The sequence below is a fragment of the Morus notabilis genome, unplaced genomic scaffold (genome assembly GCF_000414095.1).
Source record: "Morus notabilis unplaced genomic scaffold, ASM41409v2 Scaffold98, whole genome shotgun sequence".
Classification (NCBI taxonomy): domain Eukaryota; kingdom Viridiplantae; phylum Streptophyta; class Magnoliopsida; order Rosales; family Moraceae; genus Morus; species Morus notabilis.
In genome coordinates this window covers 346,822-369,988 of record NW_010359472.1, presented here as the reverse complement: position 1 = coordinate 369,988, position 23,167 = coordinate 346,822, and the positions used below count along the sequence as shown (strand labels likewise).

The 23,167-nt window shown below is 36.5% G+C and overlaps 1 protein-coding gene across 1 annotated transcript in view; it reads left to right on the top strand.

Moving 5' to 3' along the window:
• Positions 1 to 21,009, top strand: part of LOC21407352 (BEACH domain-containing protein C2) — a 34,537-nt gene extending 13,528 nt beyond the window's left edge. The window contains exons 6-32 of the mRNA XM_010094421.2: positions 67 to 171; positions 480 to 593; positions 918 to 994; positions 1,107 to 1,188; positions 1,366 to 1,668; positions 2,467 to 3,032; positions 8,879 to 8,963; positions 9,189 to 9,383; positions 10,141 to 10,686; positions 10,764 to 10,907; positions 11,183 to 11,662; positions 12,127 to 12,269; positions 12,738 to 12,807; positions 12,924 to 13,007; positions 13,421 to 13,477; positions 13,645 to 13,713; positions 13,795 to 13,881; positions 13,967 to 14,083; positions 15,090 to 15,239; positions 15,464 to 15,548; positions 15,645 to 15,765; positions 15,981 to 16,077; positions 16,226 to 16,339; positions 17,759 to 18,128; positions 18,786 to 19,567; positions 20,092 to 20,214; positions 20,571 to 21,009. Coding sequence (XP_010092723.2) covers positions 67 to 171; positions 480 to 593; positions 918 to 994; positions 1,107 to 1,188; positions 1,366 to 1,668; positions 2,467 to 3,032; positions 8,879 to 8,963; positions 9,189 to 9,383; positions 10,141 to 10,686; positions 10,764 to 10,907; positions 11,183 to 11,662; positions 12,127 to 12,269; positions 12,738 to 12,807; positions 12,924 to 13,007; positions 13,421 to 13,477; positions 13,645 to 13,713; positions 13,795 to 13,881; positions 13,967 to 14,083; positions 15,090 to 15,239; positions 15,464 to 15,548; positions 15,645 to 15,765; positions 15,981 to 16,077; positions 16,226 to 16,339; positions 17,759 to 18,128; positions 18,786 to 19,567; positions 20,092 to 20,214; positions 20,571 to 20,645 — 5,241 coding nt within the window. The 3' untranslated portion in view covers positions 20,646 to 21,009. The remainder of the gene's footprint in view (positions 1 to 66; positions 172 to 479; positions 594 to 917; positions 995 to 1,106; positions 1,189 to 1,365; positions 1,669 to 2,466; positions 3,033 to 8,878; positions 8,964 to 9,188; positions 9,384 to 10,140; positions 10,687 to 10,763; positions 10,908 to 11,182; positions 11,663 to 12,126; positions 12,270 to 12,737; positions 12,808 to 12,923; positions 13,008 to 13,420; positions 13,478 to 13,644; positions 13,714 to 13,794; positions 13,882 to 13,966; positions 14,084 to 15,089; positions 15,240 to 15,463; positions 15,549 to 15,644; positions 15,766 to 15,980; positions 16,078 to 16,225; positions 16,340 to 17,758; positions 18,129 to 18,785; positions 19,568 to 20,091; positions 20,215 to 20,570) is intronic.
• The last annotated feature ends 2,158 nt before the right edge of the window (positions 21,010 to 23,167 follow it).

The window sequence follows — 23,167 nt, the reverse complement described above, 5'->3', positions numbered from 1 at the left end:
ATTTCTGGGATTGACTCCTTGAAATCTATTTTTAAGCTAAGATGGTACTTTTCTATATCATTTCAGGATCTTCTGTTTTTGGCATGCAGTCACCCAGAAAATAGAATTGCTCTGACAAAAATGGAGGAATGGCCGGAATGGATTCTGGAGGTTCTTATCTCTAACTATGAGGTAATGTCTCCCGGCTTAACACTAAAGTTCTATTTGTTGTCTTTTCCATCCTTTACACAGTGAATTCTCTCCTTATTTGTGGGGAGCTCTTCAGCTATGTCCACATGAGGAGACTGATATGTAAAGTTGAGTGTTATCCCTGTTTAACTCAAAAGCACATGAATTTTAACTTTTACCTGGTAATTTTCTGGGAGATGCATCCCTACTTAGCATAACAATCCAATAAACTTGTTGATCTTATTGAACCTGGCGTTACATCCAAGACACCAAATTTATAACTTTTGACTTGGAATCCTTATTTCTTTCAGGTGAATGCGAGCAAAAGTTCTGATTCTGTAAGCCTTGGAGACGTAGAAGACCTGATACACAACTTCCTTATTATAATGTTAGAGCATTCAATGCGCCAGAAGGATGGGTGGAAGGTTGACATTTGTCTCTTTATTTTTTTTCCTGCTTTTGATTTATTTATTTATTTTTGCATTGTATATTTGGTTCTATGCCTCGTGTTGATTTTTACTTCTATGTATCATATTGTATGACCAAAGTGTTTTATGCTTATGATGTTGGTACCCTGGCTTTATGTGCCATGGTTTTGGATAAGGCTTTAACCACAGTTTAATCTTGACGAAATTGAATTGCATAAAACTAACAGGAAAAGGGAACTGAGCTCCTACTAGCTAATGGATAGAATTAATACCTTATTCTCTTATTAATTGGTTTCCTTCACTCTTTTTTTCTGTTGGCAGGACATTGAAGCTACCATTCATTGTGCAGAGTGGCTTTCCATTGTGGGTGGATCTAGCACTGGAGACCAAAGAATTAGGTATACATAATTGTGCATCTAAATCCAGAACATTTTATTCAGTCACGTCTTCTTGCCATCCTGAACTTAAATTGTTTATTAATCACGTTATTTGGCTAATCATGCTTTGAAGACGCGAAGAATCATTACCCATATTTAAGAGAAGGCTTTTGGGTGCCTTGCTAGACTTTGCTGCTAGAGAACTCCAAGTTCAGGTAAATGTGACATCTTAACCTGTCGGTTTGAAGCCTTTTCCTCGGGTGTAGCCTTATTCTTTCTTATTCAAGTGTTTTACTTATTCAAGGGGAAAACGTTTTGTGCTTTAGTTCCTTTTAGTTGTGTAACAGAAAGAGTTGCAATAATGTCTACATCCAGCTTTTCTTTTGCGGCAGACTGAAGTTATTGCTACAGCAGCTGCTGGCGTTGCAGCAGAGGGGTTATCACCAAAAGATGCCAAGGCAGAAGCAGATAATGCTGCGCAACTTTCAGTAGCTTTGGTGGAGAATGCAATCGTAATACTAATGCTTGTTGAGGATCATTTACGATTACAAAGCAAGCAATCTTGTGCTTCACGTGCTCCAGATGGTTCTAAATCCCTCTTTTCTCTTGCATCTCCCTTGAATAACCGCACCAATTCATCAACTACTGGTGATCGCGGATCATTATCTAGTCATCCTGGGGGACTACCTCTTGATGTAAGTACAGATACCTCCTAATGAATGCAAGAAAACAAACATGGGCTATCACTATTTTCCTATTTGTAGGATGGTTCATTTAGATTAATTTGTTCTCATTTCTTCATTCATAAAAATGTTTTGCATGCAGTGAATTTTGTTTCTTATCAAGGGAAATTTTTTTTTCTTTCCATTCCCTTCTGAAACATGGAAAAGGAAAATAAATTGGTATTTTATGGGTCATGTCAATTGGGCTTCATAAAGAGCTTTACCAAGATCAACAATTTTGCATGTCTTTTTTCGCTTAGGCGTTTTTTGAACTTTGAACTTTTTTGTTGAGGGATTTGTGCTTGTTGTGTGCTTGTTTTTTGATTCCACATTTTCTGGATGATTCCTCATGCTTTGTTTTGTTTTGTTTTATTGTTTTTTGTTTGTTTGTGTCTTCTTTTTTTATTTTTTTATTTTTTTATTTTTCTTTGTTTTTTTTGTTTTTTTTGTTTTGTTTTTGTTTTTTTTGTTTTTTTGTTTTTTTTGGTTTTTTTTTTTTTGTTTTGTTTTTGTTTTTTTTGTTTTTTTGTTTTTTTTGGTTTTTTTTTTATGTTTTGTTCTTTTTTTATTTTTTATTTTTTTTATTTTTTATTTTTGTAGGAATAAGGACCAAACTTCTTTATTCCAGTTAGTCTACTTTTGATTTTATCTTTCTCGACTTCTTCATTTTTGCACTCTATCAAACAGAGTGTTAGTTTTTTGTCATGGTATTCTGCTCTCATTTGCATTTATCCTTTTTCATGAGGCTCATTCACATGAGATTTTGTCTAGGTTCTCGCTACTGTGGCTGATGGGAATGGACAAGTCTCAACAACAGTGATGGAACATCTTACTGCTGCGGCAGCAGCTGAGCCTTATGAATCTGTGTCTTGTGCTTTTGTTTCATATGGAAGTTCTTCTGTGGATTTGGCCGAGGGATGGAAGTATAGGAGTCGATTGTGGTATGGTGTTGGGCTTTCTTCCAAAGAAGCTCCCTTTGGTGGTGGTGGTAGTGGCTGGGAATCTTGGAAGTCTGCACTGGAGAAGGATGCAAATGGAAACTGGGTTGAACTTCCCTTGGTAAAGAAATCTGTTGCAATGCTCCAAGCTCTTCTATTGGACGAATCTGGACTTGGTGGTGGTCTTGGGATAGGTGGTGGATCAGGAACTGGAATGGGGGGGATGACAGCTCTTTACCAGTTATTGGACAGTGATCAACCGTTCTTATGCATGCTTCGGATGGTTCTTCTTTCAATGAGGGAAGAAGATGATGGTGAAGATAGTATGCTCTTGTGGAATGTAAGCATAAATGAAGCAAAATCAGAAGGAAGGAAACCGCGTTCGGCATTGTTGTGGAGGTGTTTTAACCTGTACTTCTTTTCTCATGCATTTCCTAACAATAAAAACGTTCTTGGTTTTTTGGGTAGATAAATGAAAGTTTGAGAGAGGAAAAAACTCTTAATTTTCTTAACGTTTACAAGGAATACATGGAGATATATATAAAAGAGATGGCTGCATTATTCCAGCCATTAGTGCCGGTCCTAAATCAATTAATTAGGGGAGAATCCTCCACTAATAATGAAAGAGATAAACTATAGAACCTGGTAAATAATGATTCTCCTTATTGTTCTATACCAAAAATACACAAACAAAATCTCCAAACTTTCCTAATATAACTATGACTTAGAATTCCACAGTCCCCCTCAAGCTGGGTTGTAGATGTACATACACAGCTTGTGACTCAGCATGTCAAAGTTAGTTCTTGGAAGAGCTTTAGGTGATGTTTGGTAAGGGGATTCGTACCCTGATTCGAATCATGATTCATGGTTCACTACAGTGTTCTCTCACAAAAAATACACGTAAATAAAAAATAGTTCTAATCTCATGATTCTAATCCATGAACCAAACGTCTCCTTAGTGAGTATATCTGCAGTTTGGGACTTTGTAGGAGTATAAACTAGTTGCACAATCTCCTTCACAATCTTCTCTGTAATGAAATGCCGATCTATCTCAATGTGCTTTGTCTTGTCATGATGAACATGATTCTTAGCAATACTTATGGCAGCTTGGTTGTCATAAAACATCTGAATAGGCCTCTCTATTGTTACTCCAAGTTCACCAATTAGTCTCTGTATCCACATACCCTCACAAATGCCAAGAGCGAGTGCTCTAAATTCTGCTTCTGCACTGCTTTTTGAGACCATAGGCTGTTTCTTGCTCCTCCATGTCACCAAATTTCCCCAAACATAGGAACAATACCCAGATGTTGATCTCATGTCCGACACATCTCCTGCCCAGTCTGCATCTGTATAGATTTCTACATTCCTGTTGTCATTCTTCTTGTATAGTAGACCTTTGCCTGGAGTCATCTTAAGATACCGCAAAATCCTATTAACAGCACCCATATGTTCTTCTGTTGGTTTGTTCATAAATTGCTCACAACACTAACAGAAAAACCAATATCAGGTTGAGTGTGTGAAAGATAGATGAGTCGGCTTACAAGTCTCTCATATGCCCCCTGTCAACTGGGGTACTATCTTTTTCAGTCCCTATCTTCTTGGTTGGATCCATTGGAGTATCTGCAGGTTTACATCCAAGCATACCTGTCTCCTTTAGTAAATCTAAGACATATTTCCGTTGGGAGACAAATATACCTTTCTTTGATCGAGCCACCTCCATGCCTAGAAAATACTTGAGATACTCGAGGTCTTTGATCTCAAATTCCTTGGCGAGTAACTTCTTTAATCTCAATAGTTCCTCCTCATAGTCACCTGTTAGAATGATATCATCTACATACACAATCAGTACTGCTATTTTCTTCCTGGAGAGAACTTCACAAACAATGTATGATCTGCATGACATTGAGTATATCCATTCCTGATCATTGTCTAAGCAAACCTGTCAAACCATGCACGAGGGGATTGCTTAGTCCATACAGTGATTTCCTAAGTTTGCCCACTTGGTTATTAGTGAAAGAGGTTTCCAGTCCCGGTGGTATCTCCATATACACCTCCTCTTCTAGATCTCCGTTCAGGAATGCATTCTTGACATCTAGTTGATGTAATGGATAATCTTGATTTGCTGCTAAAGAGAAGAGTACTTTGATAGTGTTGAGTTTGGCCATTGGAGCAAATGTTTCTTGATAGTCTATTCCATAGGACTGAGTAAAACATTTAGCTACAAGTCGAGCTTTTAGTCTTTCTACACTTCCATCAGCCTTTTGTTTGATAGTGAAAATCCACTTACAGCCAACAAGTTTCTTTCCAGGAGGAAGATCTGAGATCACCCAAGTACTATTTTTCTCCAAAGCCCTGATTTCTTCACCAACTGCCTTCTTCCATTATGGACTTTTGAGGGCCTCTTGAATAGAATTAGGAACCTGCACACTATCAAGAATAGAGACAAACGTCTGGTAGGATGGTGACAATCCTTCATAAGAAACAAATCTGCAAATGGGATGGTTTGTGCATGTCCGTACACCCTTTCTTAAAGCAATTGGAATACCTGTATCATCAATAGTGGGAGCAGCAATTTCAAGATCAGGGGTTCTGTTACCTGAGTGAATTTTAGTAGGAGAAGGACTAGGCTTAGATTCTTGGTCATGTGTGAGTTGTGTTGAGTGCTCTATCTCCTTTTCAGATTTTTTCCTCCTAGTATAGACATGAAGCTCAGGACTTGCATTTTGTGGTGGTGATGACGTGGAGTGATTACGGATTGGAGTAGTAGTGACTGGAGATTGAGGTAAGTCTACAAGAGAATGGTTCTCGGATTGGGAATGATTTTCAGGTTGATTTGGAACTTGGAGTACATTCCCGGGTTGAGATGGAAGAATGGAATTACCGGACTGAGGAGGAGGTGAATGTTCAATGTCACTAGGAGTGTCCCAAAACTGATATTCTCTCGTACTCCCCCTGAATTTCAGGTTTTGGATAATAAGATTGATGTTCAAAGAAGGTCACATCCATTGAGTGAATATCACTTATAACCCTTTTGATTTGAGGAGTATCCAAGAAAAATGCATTTCATGGATCTAGGGTCCAATTTGCTACGGTGGTATTGATGTATGTGAACAAATGCTGAACATCCAAATACTTTAGGATCTAATGAAGAGAGAATTTTTGTATATGAGAAGTTTTGAAGAAGAACCTGATATGGAGTTTTGAATTTTAGGACTCTGGAAGGCATTCTATTGATGAGATATGATGCTGTAAGGACTGCTTCTCCCTAGAATTGTTTTGGAACATGAGAGACCGAGTGACCTCTAATAAGTGTATTTTTTCTTTCTGCTACCCCGTTTTGTTGGGGCGTGTCAACACAAGAACTCAGATGAACAATGCCCTGACGTAGGAGATAATCACCTAGGATAGTTTTGAAGTATTACTTGGCATTGTCAGTTTTTAGGACTTGAATTTTGTTGTTGAATTGTGTTTGTATCATGGAACTGAAATTTTGAAAGATTTGACCAACCTCAGATTTTTCTTTCATAAGAAATATCTAGGTTAGTCTGGTGTGATCATCTACAAATGATACAAACCATTGAGTTCCTGTTATATTTTTGACCCTTGAGGGACTCCATACATCACTGTGAATCATAGTAAAAGGTCGAGATGGTTTATATGGAAGACTAGGATAGACACTGCGAGTGTGTTTGGCAAGTTGACATATTTTGCATTTGAAGAAACTTGAACTTTTAGTGATGAATAAAGAAGGAAACATTTTTTCAAGATACATGAAATTTGGATGACCAAGACGATAGTGCCATAACATAACCTCACTATTTTTATTGACACTGGAATTTAAAACTGACTAACTCTTGAAAGACACATTTTGCAGATTGAGCTTGTCTTCTTAGGGTTCCATCATCTTTGAGGAGATAAAGTCTAGAACACATCTCAACACTGCCAATCTTCCTCCCCAAATTCAATTCCTGAAATTCACACAAGTTTGAGAAAAATTCAGACACACAGTTAAGATCATGAGTCAATTTGCTGATAGAGAGTAAATTGCAGTCCAAATTAGGAACATGTAAGACAGTGTTCAGAGTTAAGTCCTTTGTGATCTGGATTGAGCCTGTTCCCTCAACTTTTGAGAGGTATCCATCATCAATTCGGACTTCTCATTGCACAAACTATACTCATGAAAGATGGTTGCATCTCCCGTCATATGATCTGAAGCTCCAGAGTCAATAATCCATGTGTTTGGATGTCTTTTGTTGACTGTGAGAGCATTTGAAAAATTACCTTTCTGTGCTAACATCCCAATTCCAGAAGTAGAGGTACTCGGCTGAGCCATGAGATTCTGGCTAAAGAGTTTTTGTAAAACCTCAAGCTATTCCTTGGTGAAAGGACTTGTCTCCGGGGAAATAGAGTTCTCATCTTTGGTTGTAGTGTTTGCACGACTTTCTCTATCAGTCCTTGGCCGTGAGGGCTTCCAATCAGCAGGCTTCCTATGAAGTTTCCAGCAATTTTCTCGTAAGTGTCCTGGTTTGTGGCAATGATCACACCAGGGCTTCCTTTTCTTTGTCTGCTATCATTGTTGTTGGTCACTGGAGGTCCTCGGGTTGCAAGGGCAGATCCTTCAAGAGTTGGAGCGTGGTCTTGGGCTCCCATCATCACCTTTTCTTCTACTTTCTTCATGCCGTACTTCTGAGAATGCCTCCCTAACACTCGGCAGAGGCTTGGTTCCCATCACTCTCCCTCGAACTTCAACCATATCCTTGTTGAGTCCGAGAAGGAATTTGAATGTCCGTTTTTGCTCCACAATCTTCTTGTATAAAGCAGTGTCTTGAGGGCATTTCCACACGTAGGTTTCAAACATGTCTAATTGTTGCCAATATCGAGTGAGGGTGTTGAAATATTGAGTAACTGTGAGATCCCCCTGGCGCAGGTCGTGCAGAACCGTTTCAATTTGAAACAATTCTGAAGTGTTCTCTGAACTTGAGTACGTTTCTCTAGTAGCATCCCAAATCTCCTTTGCTGTCCCATACAAAAGGAAATTTTCTCCTATTTCATTATTCATGGAATTAATCAACCAAGACATCACCGTGCAATTCTCGGTTTTCCATACCCTAAATTTGGGATCATCCTTCCCAGGGGCTGTGACTTCATCCGTGAGGTACTTGTCTTTGCCTTTCCCACAGATAACCATCATCACGGATTGAGACCATTGAAGATAGTTATGGCCGTTAAGTTTGTGCCCCGTGATAAGAAGAGAGGAGTTCTCCGTTGTACCTCCATGGCTGCTTGCTGCTGCTGCAATTTCCGGATTTGAGGTTACTTCGGATGAGGAAGAGCTTTGTCTCTTAGTAGCCATGCCGAATTTGGTCATGCTGGATTCAGGAAATTAGAGAACTAGGGTTTCTTTTCTCTAGAGGTATGGCAGCTCTGATACCATGAAAGTTTGAGAGAGGAAAAAACTCTTATTTCTCTTAACGTTTACAAGGAATACAGGGAGATATATATACAAGAGATGGCTGTATTATTCCAGCCATTAGTACCGGTCCTAAATCAATTAATTAGGGGAGAATCCTCCACTAAAAGGAAAGAGATAAACTATAGAATCTGGTAAGTAATACCAGATTCTCCTTATTGTTCTATACCAAAAATACATAAACAAAATCTCTAAACTTTCCTAATATAACTTTGACTCAGAATTCCAACATGGAAATTGTTGAAACATTTCTTTTTTTATCAGAAACATTGCAGAAACTGTTGGTATGAAGTAATATTACAAGCAGTCTATGCCCTTTGTGTACTTCATATACAATGGAATAAAACATGATAATATAATATACATCATTATCCTTGCAAGGTGTTACTATTCTCTTAAGATTATAGGATGAAGATATCAGCAGCAAAGGAAAAAAGAAATAGGAATTGAGAAAATAATGTATTGTACCCAATAAGTTGCCCTAAGTGATTCAGGTAGTGACTTCTTGAGCGGAGGATTTGGAAGTTTTACGAACCTTTAGTCCATCTCTTTAGAAAGAAAAAAGATTTACTTCTGAAAATGTGTTCATTCATAAACATATTATTAGCTATTCTTTTTCCGGACCTTATGATAAGTGAACGCTTGTTTATTGTATTGGCTTTGGTCTTATGAACTGTTTTTGTTTCTTTTGAAAAATCTATTTTGATACCTTGCAGTGCCTTCTTTGTCCCTTCAATATTGTGGATCAGGGCTAATTCATATTACTGATTTACAGTGTGCTTTCACCGGTTCTAAACATGCCGATATCAGATTCTAAGAGACAGAGAGTGTTAGTAGCTTCTTGTGTTCTTTATTCTGAGGTTAGTTGCCTGCGTAAATTACTTGCATCTCTTCTTAGCCGTTACAAGTTTTCTTTTTTAACAACTATGGCATTATATAGCCATATTAAAAGTTTTCCATTGGTTTCCTTTTTCTGATCTAAAGAAAGAATTGATACCTTTCAGCTAAATCTTAACGGCGTTAACTGTTTGTCTGTTATCTATAGATGTGTTTGTTTATATGGTAGTGCTGATTGGATCTTGCAGATATATCATGCAGTTAGTAGGGACAGAAAGCCTCTTCGTAAACAGTATCTTGAGGCCATCATACCTCCTTTTGTTGCTGTTCTGAGAAGGTGGAGGCCACTCTTGGCTGGTATTCATGAACTTGCAACTGCTGATGGTTTGAATCCACTTATTGTCGATGACCGTGCATTAGCTGCAGATTCCCTCCCCGTAGAGGTTTCTAAATCACGTTTATGTATTTCTATGCATGAAGTCAACTACTCTTTTAACTAAATGCGTTCTCCCCTTCTATCAATATGACCCTTATTGGTAGTTTTGATGTTTCAAAAAATGGCCGCAAGTGTAAATATTCTTGTTTTGTCAATTCTAATTTTATTGCTTTACTATGATTATATAACATAGTTTTTTTATGCTTCATTTAGGATGTCGTATTTACTATGTAGGGAGATGCTTGTTTGTGTAAAGTATTTCAACAGTATAGGAGGGTTTATAATAAAGAGTTTCAAGCAGGAAGTTGTGTCTTGTTAAATGCATACAGCATACCCAAACATGTCATCCTTGCATAAATAAGGCATTATCTTTGTGCTTTAGTTCGGTTTCAAAACTTTTGGGTCACATTTTAGTTTTCTTCAGGCTGGTTCTCTCCTGTGGGAACAAGTATAATATCTTCTATTATTTTTAATCATATACGGGTTTTTCAGTTTTGTCTTTGATAGGAAAACTCTTCCTCTGCTTGTAAATTGCTATTTTTTCGGATAGAAGTTCTGTTTCTTTCAGAAGAAAAAACATATACAGGTTTTAAACGGTGTTTTATAGCTTCTGTGTAGCTCTATGATAGAGGACTATGTATCTTCATGTGCCTTGTCATTGCAAATTTTCATGTACAAACTTGAAGCTAGTTCAATTGGTGTTTCTGCTTCTATTATTTTGTTCACATAATTTGAACTAGTATCCATTTCCTTCTCCTTTTCAGGCCGCCCTGGCGATGATCTCTCCAGCTTGGGCTGCTGCTTTCGCATCACCACCTGCTGCAATGGCCCTTGCAATGATTGCTGCTGGCGCATCTGGTGGGGAAAATCCAGCTCCCACAATAACTGCTCAGCTTAAGCGTGACTCCTCGTTATTGGAGCGTAAAGTTACTAGGCTCCATACATTTTCAAGCTTTCCAAAACCTTTGGAGGGGCCTAACAAATCCTCAGCTCTTCCAAAGGACAAGGCTGCAGCAAAAGCTGCTGCCTTAGCTGCTGCACGAGATCTTGAGCGTAATGCGAAAATTGGTTCTGGGAGGGGTCTCAGTGCTGTGGCTATGGCCACATCTGCGCAGCGGAGGAATGCTAGTGATACGGAGCGTGTGAACAGATGGAATGTTGCTGAAGCAATGGGAGTTGCCTGGATGGAATGTTTGCAACCAGTTGATACAAAATCAGTCTACGGAAAAGATTTTAATGCTTTGTCCTATAAGTTTATTGCTGTCCTTGTTGCAAGTCTTGCTTTAGCAAGGAACATCCAAAGATCAGAGGTTTTATCAGTCCTTTTCTCCCTTATTTTTCACTACATATTGAGTTAGCACGCCATAATTATACTCCGGTTCTCCAGGTCGACAGGCGTGCTCAAGTAGACGTAATAGCTCGTCATCGTTTAGGCAATGGAATTCGAGCATGGCGTAAACTCATTCATTGCTTGCTAGAAATGAATTGTCTTTTTGGGCCATTTGCAGAACAGTTATGCAGTCCTCCACGTGTATGTGATTAGTTGATTATTTGTTACACTTCGTTTTCATATTGTTTTGTTTTCTTATGTTTTTAATGTTCTTCATTTTTTTTTTTTCGTTTTCTTTATTATCTTCCCGAGCAAATTTTTGTTTCTTGTAAAAAGGAAACCAATCTTACTTTCTCATTCTTCAAATTCTTCTTGCATTCATAATTATTTATTGTATTTTGATAGCCTTAGCCTTCTGCATCTTGTTCAGATTTTTATTATTCACGTTCTCTCAGAGATATCGCAACATTCTGTAGGTTTTTTGGAAACTAGACTTTATGGAAACTTCTTCTAGGATGAGACGATGTTTAAGGAGGAATTATAGAGGGTCAGATCATCTTGGTGCTGCTGCCAATTATGATGACCATGTTAACATAAAAGAAGATCAACAAAGTGTCATAAGTTCATCAAGTGCTCCTATTCTGGCAGCAGAAGCAATCTCGATGGATAGAGTAAATGAAGATGATGACCCAGTGGAAATTGATCATTTGGAAGGGAGGGCCTATGGTATAGAACAAAATGCGGAGAATCAATCAGAGTTCTCTGTAACAGCTGAGCAAACCGTGCCAGTCCCTGTGGCATCTGCTGATGTTCGACTTACTAATGATCAGGACTTGGTTGAAAGTTCATCAGCAGTTGCCCTTGGTTACGTTCCGAGTGAACTTGATGAAAGAATTGTTCTTGAGCTTCCTTCATCGATGGTTCGCCCGCTGAGAGTCATACGTGGAACTTTTCAAGTAAGTCTCATAAGCAAAACATCTAATGTCCTTCCTTTCTTTTACATGTATCATTGTAAGTTGTTTTGGTAATACTAAATAGTTATGAACTAATATCTTTTAACCTTTTCCACAAAAACTATGAGAGATACGTGCAAGAACTATCACACTTAAAAGCAACCAGGTCACTAATTACATGTCTTAATATTCATTCATTGAGTTGGCATGCGTATTTTCTCTCTTTGGTCTTTCTCCTCCAGTTTCACCTGTTATGTTTTCTTCTCTGTCTCTAAATCTCTTTCTTGTACTATTGTGCATAATAATTGGTATCGCTGGATATCTTCTATTTCTCAGAGAGTAGCACCTGAATATAACATTCTTTTAGGAATGTTCCTCGACATGAAAGTGGTGTACTCATATCTTACATTTAGTGCCATCATCTTCTGTCAAAACCTTTGACTTCTAAGAATTAACAATTCCTTCAGGTCACAACTAGAAGAATAAATTTCATAGTTGACAATAGTGAAAGCAATGCTGCAGTGGATGGGTTAAATAGCATGGAAGTGAGATATGAAGAAAAAGATCGCAGCTGGTTGATGTCTTCCCTCCATCAAATTTATAGCAGAAGGTAAAAGCATAGTAGATTATGATATTGTGGACTTATTGACGTTGATTGTTGGCATTACAATAATTTGATCATGAAACTAAATAGCAGTTTTACCTCTAGTTTGTTGTTATTGGTGGAAATATCAAGCTGTATTAGTGATTGTAAAGGTGTTTTGTCTTTGAATATTTCCATTGAAAAAGAAAAAGAAAAAAATCTACATTTTTTATTATAAACTCAGATTAATAATTCTCCTACATCTTAAACTAGATCTTATTTCTTTGTCACCTGCATATTGCTATTTGTCATTCTGGATAGAAGGAACCAGTCTTTCATTGTTTTCCAACTTATGGTGGTTTACTCCTGTTTTTTAGCAGTACCCATCCATACTACGCGTATTTTGAAATTAAGTAACTTCTACGAGTTTCAAGTTTGTGTCGTTCTGCATTTTCTTTTGTTTCATCTCATTTTGAAGGTTTGTTTCTGATACAGATATCTTCTAAGAAGAAGTGCTTTGGAACTTTTTATGATTGACCGTTCAAACTTCTTCTTTGATTTTGCGGTACTATATTTGCACTATGCCTACTCAAATATATCTAATATAGTTTTCTGCTTAAAGCCTACCTGCTGCAATACTTCTTGATATTGTTGACCCTTCTTTCCCATCGTTTGTCTCAGAGCACTGAAGGGCGAAGAAATGCATATCGTGCTATTGTACAAGCTCGTCCTCCTCATCTGAACAACATATATCTTGCAACTCCGGTTCTTCCCTATCTTTCTTGTCTTAATTAGGTTTCTAGCTGTTCTGGTAGTGCATATTGCATGTACTTACTCCAATCACAGCTTGGAGATGATGTTCAGTAATCTCAGAATTGGATACTGTAGTGCATATAGATCTTTCTTAAGTATATACTTGCTATGTCTAAGGGGCCGTTCAGTTCGCTGATTTGAGTTTTTAATTCGAGTTGAGATGTGACTTTATGTGAGAGCTTTTTACTATAACAAAAAAATTAGATGTGACTGTTTCTGAGAGCTTTTTACTGTAACAAAACTCGAATTCTAAACTCGAATCGGTGAAATGAACGGAGCCTAAATCTTTCTGAAATAAACCATTTTTTCTTTCTCATCTCTGTATTGACAATGTTGAGATATTTACAATTCAATCTTTGGTTTAGAGGCCGGAACAACTTCTGGAAAGAACTCAGCTTATGGAGCGCTGGGCTAGGTGGGAGGTATGAACTCTGGAAAAGATCTGGTTATTTCTTGAGATCTTCAGTGGTCATTTTAGTAACCTACAATTAACGTTACAAGTTACAACTCATTTTCCTTAAATTTCACCTGCATTTGTATGAAGAAAAGGGAAAATAATTAGTGGAACACAACTTCTGCTGTTCTGCAGATCAGCAATTTTGAATACTTGATGCAGCTGAATACATTGGCTGGGCGTAGTTATAATGATATTACTCAGGTGGATTTCTTTGGATAATTTCTCTTTGTATATGGATAAGTTCTCTGAATCTATCCCTCAGTCCCATTTATTTGTTGTCAGTACCCTGTTTTCCCATGGATTCTTTCGGATTACACTTCAGAGAGTTTGGATCTCATGGACAGTTCTTCTTACCGAGATCTTTCAAAGGTTGTATTATTTGAATTCTGGTTTAAATTATTGCAGAACTTTATAATGTTCACGAGGTTACTAAAGTGTTCATACATACTTGCAGCCTATCGGTGCACTAAATCCTGATCGACTGAAAAAATTTCAAGAGAGATATTCAAGCTTTGAGGATCCAGTCATCCCCAAATTTCATTATGGTTCACATTACTCAAGTGCTGGAACTGTATGTTTTTCTTTTCTTTCTTGTGTTCATGAAGATTGTTGATTCTTCTGGAATACTTGTCAGTCGAGTTCTCAATATAGATGTGTGTGTCTATATATATATACATATATTTATATATATAATGTTATATATATATATATATATATATACACGAGTCAGTGTATGCGGGTCTATATATAATGTAAAGACATATACTTGTCATATGTGCATATGTATTTTTTTTTATAAATAAAATACGTTATTCTTCACATGCATTATCCTATAAGGCTATAATCACTATAAGTTTATTGATTATTCCTCATTAAGTGTATGATTAAGTTCTTTTTTTTTCCTCCCTTTTTCTTTCTTTCTTTGTTATGTACTCTCCATTTCTTACTCAGAAAATAGGATGTTATACATATGAGATGCACTTTTGCTGATTGCTATAAAGTCACCAATATCCTCTTAGTCATATGCTCTTGTATAGTTATGATTACTTTTCCTTATCTCCTTATCTTATTTTGGCATTTCATTAGTTTTACTATTGGTAGCATCATTGATTTGTCTCTTTATTCTATTAAGAGATCCCTTATGCCAACTGATAAGCCCTTACTCAGGCAAGTATTCATTAAGAAGAATAAGAGGGTCCAGGGAGGTTAGAGTGACGTGGCAAGGCTGGATTACACTTCCTGGTTGATACAAAGCCAAAGCTTGTTAGGAAAGATTGTTAGTTGGCTAGTTAGTTATAGAAGGAAAGAAAAGAGTGAATAAAAGGCAGAGAGGGAGGTCGGAGAGGGATTAGGAAAATACTGAAGGAATAGTGGGAAATCTTGGAGTTGTTCCAAGTTGGGGAGGCTGCAGACCCTCGAAGATCTGCCATTTTCTTGTATTCTTCGATTGAATATCAATAAAGGATCATTCAATTCTTCTAATTCTCTCAAAGTTCTCTCATTACTGATATCAATTTCGCCTAGATTCTATCACCAACTTCATGATTTCTGACTTTTATTATTTGATTCTTTTACAGGTACTGTATTATCTTTTTAGAGTGGAACCATTTACAACTCTTTCCATTCAACTACAAGGCGGAAAATTTGATCATGCGGATCGGATGTTTTCAGATATTGCTGCTACTTGGGATGGAGTTCTTGAGGACATGAGTGATGTGAAGGAACTGGTACGGTCTCCATCTTGACCATTTCCGCTGACACCCCACTACCTGTTATTCTATGTCATAATGTATATTACATATATGCATGTATATATATGTATATATATGTATTTATGTGGTATGTATTGATATGTATATAAATTCCGTATTTTGGAAATGACTGCTTATGGAGGTTTAGGAATTTTCTTTTGAATCTAATACCTCTTTCTCTCTCTTCCCTTCCTTTTTAGGTTCCTGAGCTTTTCTACCTCCCTGAGATATTAACCAATGAAAACTCAATTGATTTTGGTACGACACAGTTAGGCGGAAAGCTTGGTATGTTCCTCAAATTACTTTGTGCTCGTGGCAGTGATAGAATGTCCGTGCAGTTTGACTGAAACTGAATGTTCTGTGTTTTGATTTTATTATCAGATTCCGTTAAACTTCCTCCTTGGGCCGAAAACCCTATAGATTTCATTCATAAGCATAAAATGGCTCTCGAGAGTGAGCATGTATCTGCACATTTGCACGAATGGATTGATCTTATCTTTGGGTAGGGTTCTTACTTTCTGAAACAAGGTTTTATAATTCTCCTGATTGCGTTGTGTGTGTGTTTTTTTTTTCCTTTTTTTTTCTACTTTTTTTTTATTTTTATTTTTTTAAAAAAGTCATTTACTTTTTCGAAGTTGGTGAGAGATACAGAGATGTGAAATCTGTCTCCTTTGGATCAACTCACTTGTATTTCCATTAACAAATTGGATTTTTCAGGTATAAGCAACGAGGAAAAGAAGCTATATTGGCAAATAATGTTTTCTTTTACATTACCTATGAAGGGACTGTTGATATTGATAAAATCTCGAACCCAGTAAGTCCAATTTGATATTTTTTATTTTATTTATTGTTGCTGGGATTCAATTAGCTATTCCAAACGTTTGATTGATATAAATTGTTTTCGTTAAAAAACAAATTGTTTTAGTTAAAAATCTTTTCCCTACTTTTTGTCCCAATTAAAGATACAAAAGCGTGCCACACAAGATCAAATTGCTTACTTTGGGCAAACACCATCCCAACTTCTTACCGTGCCTCATATGAAAAGGATGCCATTAGCGGACGCCCTTCATGTGCAGGTAAATGCTGATTATTCTTATTATTATTTTCTATTTCCTTTTGGCTAAACCCTTCATCTATTTAAGTCCAATTGGATATAGAATATAAATTACAGGAATCGAAATTAGAATGTCAATGAGATCTAAAGAAAAAGAGTAGAGAAATTATAATATTTTAAGAGGCAATATACAAATCTCAATTGTCCTAATATTCACCTTACGTTGATACACCAATGACATCAAATATCAATTCAAATCTTGCCAATCGTTTCCATTCCTCATCTCTTTCCTATAGTTCCACAGAAATCACACCAAAGTTAGCTTCAAGCCTTCAACCTCCCTAATTCATTATAGCCAATAAACAATTCAAGCTTTTGAGCAGTGCAAATTCCCTTTAGCCATCATCGTTGGCTTATGAGGGGGGGAGAAGGGAACAGAGGAGGAGAAGAAGAAGAAGAAGAGGAGGATTGAATATAATATATATATATATAATCTATGAACACTAGCTGCGAAATATCACACTTGTATGAACAATTCATACAGTTGAGGCACATAAAGTTTCTGGATTAAACTTGATATTAAAATTTTGAGGTGTATAAAATTAAAATTTATATAGATTTGTGGGCACATTAATGAATTTTATGGAGGCAAACATTTAAAGAGTTTTAGTATTTTTCTCTGGGAGGAGGTAAATAACCATTTCTTGGGTGGGCGGATAAAAATTAATGGCCGAATTTTTTTGGGAAGTACGAATTTGGTGAATTCGGGCAAATCCCCATGACCAAATTGGACACATTTGTCTGTGACCAAATTTGATAGATTTGTCTCTGACCAAATTTGGTAAATCCTTATCGGATTTATTCCTGTGAAATTCCAAATTAAATATACTATTATCAATGTTTAATTAATATTTACTATTTTTTTATTTACATAATATTTACTAACTTTTTTGGTTAATAAACTCATTTTCAAAGTAAAATAATTGGCTATTTACTACATTAAAAATTTTAAAACGTCTATTTACCGTAATTTCCTTTCTTTTTATATATCTTATTTCTTTGGGGTAGGATAACGTGATGTAGGCTGGTTTTTCTTTTCTCTCTTCTTTTTTTTTTAAAAATTTTATTTTGTTTTCTCAACTATGATTTCTTGCTCTCCTTTTCTCCTTTGTATTAAAAGAAGATCACTTGTTGCAAGAGTGCCAGTAGGTTAAAATTTTTGCCCACCTAATTGCCAAACTTTTGAGAATATTTTGTAATTTAGTAAGGTTTCTTTTTATTATTATTATTCTTTTTAAGCTGGTAGGCTTGGTAAAAATGACGATAATGATAATAGCAATGAGAACATAAAAATTGTGAAGGGTACATAAGCACTAGCAGTAGTATCAACTGTTAATGTTACAAACAATTAAGAAAATCATGATTTGGCTTTTTCACTCAGACCATATTCCGGAACCCAAAGGAGGTCAAACCATATTCCGTCCCTGCACCTGAACGCTGCAATCTACCTGCTGCTGCAATTCATGCATCTTCAGATACTGTTGTAATCGTGGATATAAATGCACCAGCAGCTCATGTTGCTCAGCACAAGTGGCAGCCAAACACACCTGATGGTCAGGGTACACCATTCCTCTTTCAACATGGAAAGGCTGCAGTAAGCTCTAGTGGTGGAACATTTATGCGGATGTTCAAAGGGCCGTCTGGGGTTGGTTCTGATGATTGGCATTTCCCACAAGCATTAGCTTTTGCTACATCAGGGATTAGAAGCTCATCTATTGTTTCCATAACATGGGATAAGGAAATTATCACTGGTAAGTTTCCGCATATACATTTAATCATAATCGCCTTCTTAATTTTATGCGACATTAACTCGAGTCTAAGGAATTATCTTCCTGACATATGAAGTGATCTTTATATCAAAATAGCACGTTATGTTCGTTTTAGAGCATTTATAATGTTATTATAAGATTCCTGTACATATGACCTCTCAAAAGTACTTTTTCTTTTAAATCTAGGTACATGTTTAGTTTAGTTCAGGACACAATTTAATACGTTTGACAAACTATTATGTCATCTGCTTTTCAAGCTCAAGCTATACCATCTGGGTTATTAAATGAAATCCTTCTGTCAGTTTAAACTTTAGTTTAGGTATAAATGGTTGTTAAAATAATTCAACTTGCAGAGAAAACAAGGAGACGCTTATAATGCAAAGGGAATGGAAAAGGAACCTTGACTTTGGATTTAAGTTAACACTTTGCCACTTGGGCTATGATATTAATTTAATTTGAGATTTCCTAGTCCTTCCAGCTTTCACATTTGATGCATCGTTTGCGTATTTTTTCACATAGTAGCAGTCTGCCAGTCCTATATTTGAGCGTGTCATGTCCATTGTGTAATTTTCCATTTTTGAAGGCAGTTTATTGTATTTGAAGATAACGGAGCTGACAATCTGTTTGGATTTTACCTAGGTGGACACGTGGATAACAGTATCAAGCTAATATCATTGGATGGAGCAAAAACATTAGAAACGGCCCATGGGCATTGTGCTTCAGTCACTTGTCTTGGTCTTTCACCTGATAGCAGCTATCTTGTGACAGGAAGCCGAGACACTACTGTGTTACTTTGGAGAATACATCGGGCATTTACCTCTCAGTCGAGCAGCATATTGAACCCTCAGGCTGGTGCCAGTACAGCAAATTCACCCAGCAGTAGTAATTCAAGCACATTGGCAGAGAAAAGCAGGAGACGTCACATAGAAGGTCCCATATATGTTCTCCGTGGCCACCAAAGTGAAATTCTCTGTTGTTGCGTTAGCTCAGATCTTGGACTTGTTGTGTCATGCTCCCATTCATCTGATGTCTTGTTACATTCTATAAGAAGAGGTCGATTGGTAAGAAGACTGCCTGGTATCAGGGCCAATGCTGTCTGCCTTTCATCCGAAGGAGTTATACTCACTTGGAACAAATCACAACATAGTCTCAGGACCTTTACTCTTAACGGGGTACCAATTTCTAGTATTCAACTTCCTTTCACCAGAACTATCAGTTGCATTGAAATTTCTGTTGACGGACGAAGTGCTCTAATTGGAATAAACACATGTATGGAAAATGACGAACCCAATAGCTGGGATTTGAAGCTGAAGAAGCCAGGATTTGACAATATTAATCAGGAATCTGACAAGAATGAAGAAATAAACAGATTGGATCTTCCATCACCTTCAATCTGCTTCTTGGATCTGCATACTTTGAAGGTATGAGAAAATGGGTAAAATGAGTCAAGCTCACATGTTTTATCATTGCTGTCCATTTAGGAGATTCTGTTATAATGCTGGTGTGTGTTAGGTGATTACTTAAGTTTACACACTGTGACCCGTTTAGATGAAAATCTGAGTGTTTTTTCTTCCATGCGTGCTCTAGGTAGAGCTAAGTTAGAATAAGCTCTGGAGCAGGGTAAAATGTTCTATTCCAAATTGAGGAATCTAAAAACAAATTTTAGTAACTCTGTTGATAATTGATTCCCTCTTGCTTTTTTCTTTTCATTTCTTTTTCTTTTGTTGCTTGCGTACACACACATTTCTTGTCTTTTCTTGACATTTGACATGATAACCCGGTTTCAGGCTCATATCCTTTGCATGTCTTAGCTTCTTTTGCGCATTCATGAAAAATCGGTTTTGCTCATCATATATATGTTAGTTTCCTTTAACATGCTGGCTACTTATTAATAATATGCTTCTCATGGTTACTTATTAGTAATATGCTTTTCTTATTTTTGCAGATATTTCATATCCTGAAGTTAGTAGAGGGACAGGATATTACCGCTCTTGCTTTAAACAATGACAACACGAATCTTCTGGTGTCTACCGCTGATAAGCAGTTGATAATCTTCACAGATCCCACTGTAAGTTGAATCTGGTTCTTCTCATTGTTCATCACTTGATTGTATTAAAAAGTATTATTTTTTCTGTTTATCACCTTTTAAAATAAAAGCACAATACAGTGAAAACAAGGGAACAATACAGTACAACATTTCAGTTTAAATTTTGATAGTTGAGAAGAGATCAAAAGTTGTCTTACTAGTGAAAATCATTGTGTCTTGCCACTATACAACCAATTAGCCAATAGCGCAGAGTGCTCGCACATACGCATGCATCTTATATAAACAATAAAGTAAAAAATGATGGTAACACTCGTTATTATTAACGATAATGGTTAATTTAGCGTCACATTTGTGAATCACGTTCTTGTTGCTTGCAGTTGAGCTTGAAGGTGGTGGATCAGATGCTCAAACTCGGCTGGGAAGGTGATGGACTCAGCCCCCTCATTAGATAATATTTACAGGCCATACTTAGAGGGATACTGAAGATATCCCATTACCCAAAAAATTACCATTAGGAAAGTATTGCAAGGGCATGTTGAATGGCCCCGCCTTCTGCATGTCGAGTCGTTCAGTTCATTTGCGGTTCGGAAATGTAACATGTATCCGATAAAGAACTACCTAAATATCTCAAGAGTTCTTAGGTTATTAGATATACAGGGGGTTTCTTTTTTGTTTTTGTTTTCGCTTTTTCCTCTATTCAATTGGCTGTATGTATGTTACCTTGAGATACGAGGAGTCTTGGGCTGTTGAGGCTCGAGCAGTTGATGGAAAATTTTTTGACAAATTAGGGAATGAAAATATAGAAATTAATTCTTTTATGTTTTGGATTTTACTTGGCTACAACGATTTGTTAACAAAAGAAACAGAAACTTTGCTTTCTTATGTAAAACTGAATTTCAATACTATTATAAATTGGAGTTAAAATTCGTTAATATTACCTCATTTGTGTTTTACTACCGATTTTCATTATATTTTGTCTTGTTCCAAATTGAAATGATAGCTCTAGCAATTGTATTGGAGTGTTAGGCACAATTCACAAGCATGAAACGTTTGCATAACCATATCTTCAGTATCACTTTGTCAGGGCACGATTCACATTCACAATAATTTTGAGGGCCAAAAAAAAAAAAAAAAAAAAAAACAGTAGAACAAAATTTGAAAAATAAAATACAACAACATTCTCATGAGATAGTTCCTCACAGATTGCAAAGAGTAAACGACCGTGGACGGGCCGCTTACGACTGCCTGAAAATACTGAGTTTTTACTTGAGTCCGAGCCGGACTTGCCTGAAAAATTTGGGTCACCCGCCCGAGCTTGAAAATGCCCTTGAACGGGCCGCGGGCTTATATTTGGCTGCCTGAACCCGGCCGGGCCGCCCGAATAGACCGAATTTTTTTTAATATTTTTTAATTTTTATAATTATTAAGTTAGTTTGTGTTAAAATTATATAAAAATCAAAATCAACATTCAACAGACATTATTAACACAATTGAATAAATTAATCATGTATATTAATGATGTATATTAAATTCGTAATTTATGATTGTCTCGTTAAAAACCTTACCAAGAAAAATCCAATTAGGACAAAAACTTGGCAAGGAAAAAAGAGTGCAATCATTTTGTAACGAATTACAAATTTTACAAACTTACAAAGTTATACAATTACAAATACAATGTCAAAAGTAAATACATATTTACAAATTACAAATTTACAATTTAATTTGAAGCTGAAGGATCGTCTTCAAAATTAAATGTTAATCGATTAAATTCATCGATCCATTCTTGGCTTGCCAGCGAAATTGTATCCTATAGATGTTGAGCGGCCCGATCCCAATCCTTAATGCAAACTAAGGCTTCAACAATATCCCTTTGCAATGCATTCCGGCGTTCCTCAAGTATTCTTCCTATCGTACTGAAGGCTTGTTCGGATGAAATAATGGAGACTGGGATAAAAAATATATCCATTGTCAATCGAGTTAGGATTGACCAAGTTAATGCCCGTGCCTTCCACCATTAAACTAAGTTAAACGATTCTGCCGTACCGTCGACTACTAAGCCTTCACTAAGGTACGCCATAAGCTCGTTGAAGCTGCTGCCACCGCTGCCACTGCCACTTGTTGATGAAGATTCACTCACAACTTCTGTTTGAGTTGTCTTCTTCTTCTTCTTCAACCCGAAAACATTTAAGAATGAATGTGGGTTTTCGTCTTGTTGTTGCGGTTCCTGTACTCTATGAGGTACTCTAAACCTAATCTCATATTTACTATAGATCGAAAATATTTTTTCCTTTATTATTGGATATTGGTTCGAACAATTGATGCCAAAAAATTCACGTAAGTTATCTAAACCACTTTCTAAACCTTCTAATTTTAATCTAGGATCAAAAGTAGCACTTAAACCATACAACAAAGGCAACTTAGACTAATATTTTATAAATTTCTTTTCCATTGAATGGATAGGAACTGCTAAGATTGGGTCCTCCCTATATTCGCTAAATAAAATACCAATTCGTAAAAGTTCTTCTAAAGCTAAAGGTGATGTTGGATAATATGTTCCACTAAGTTTTAGAGTCACTTCATGAAACCTACCTAAAAATTGATACAAAACTTCGGCAATTTGCCAATCATATGCGTCTATATGATTTACTCATACTTTTGCACACATATAGTTTGTTATAGCATCCTTATAGGATGCATTGTTTTGAAGCATTATGTAAGTTGAGTTCCATCTTATAGGCATATCTAACGCTAATGCGCTATGATGTATATTTAATACTTGTAAGAACCTAAACCAATATTCTTGTCTTTGGTTACTACTTTGAATCCATGCAAGGCTATCTCTAATTCTTTTAATGTGATTACATTTCTTTTAAACCAGATTTAACAATTAAATTAATTACGTAACATGCACAACGTTGGTGGAAAATTGTACCGTCACCGAATAAACTTAAATCATTTTCAAAGAACTCAATTG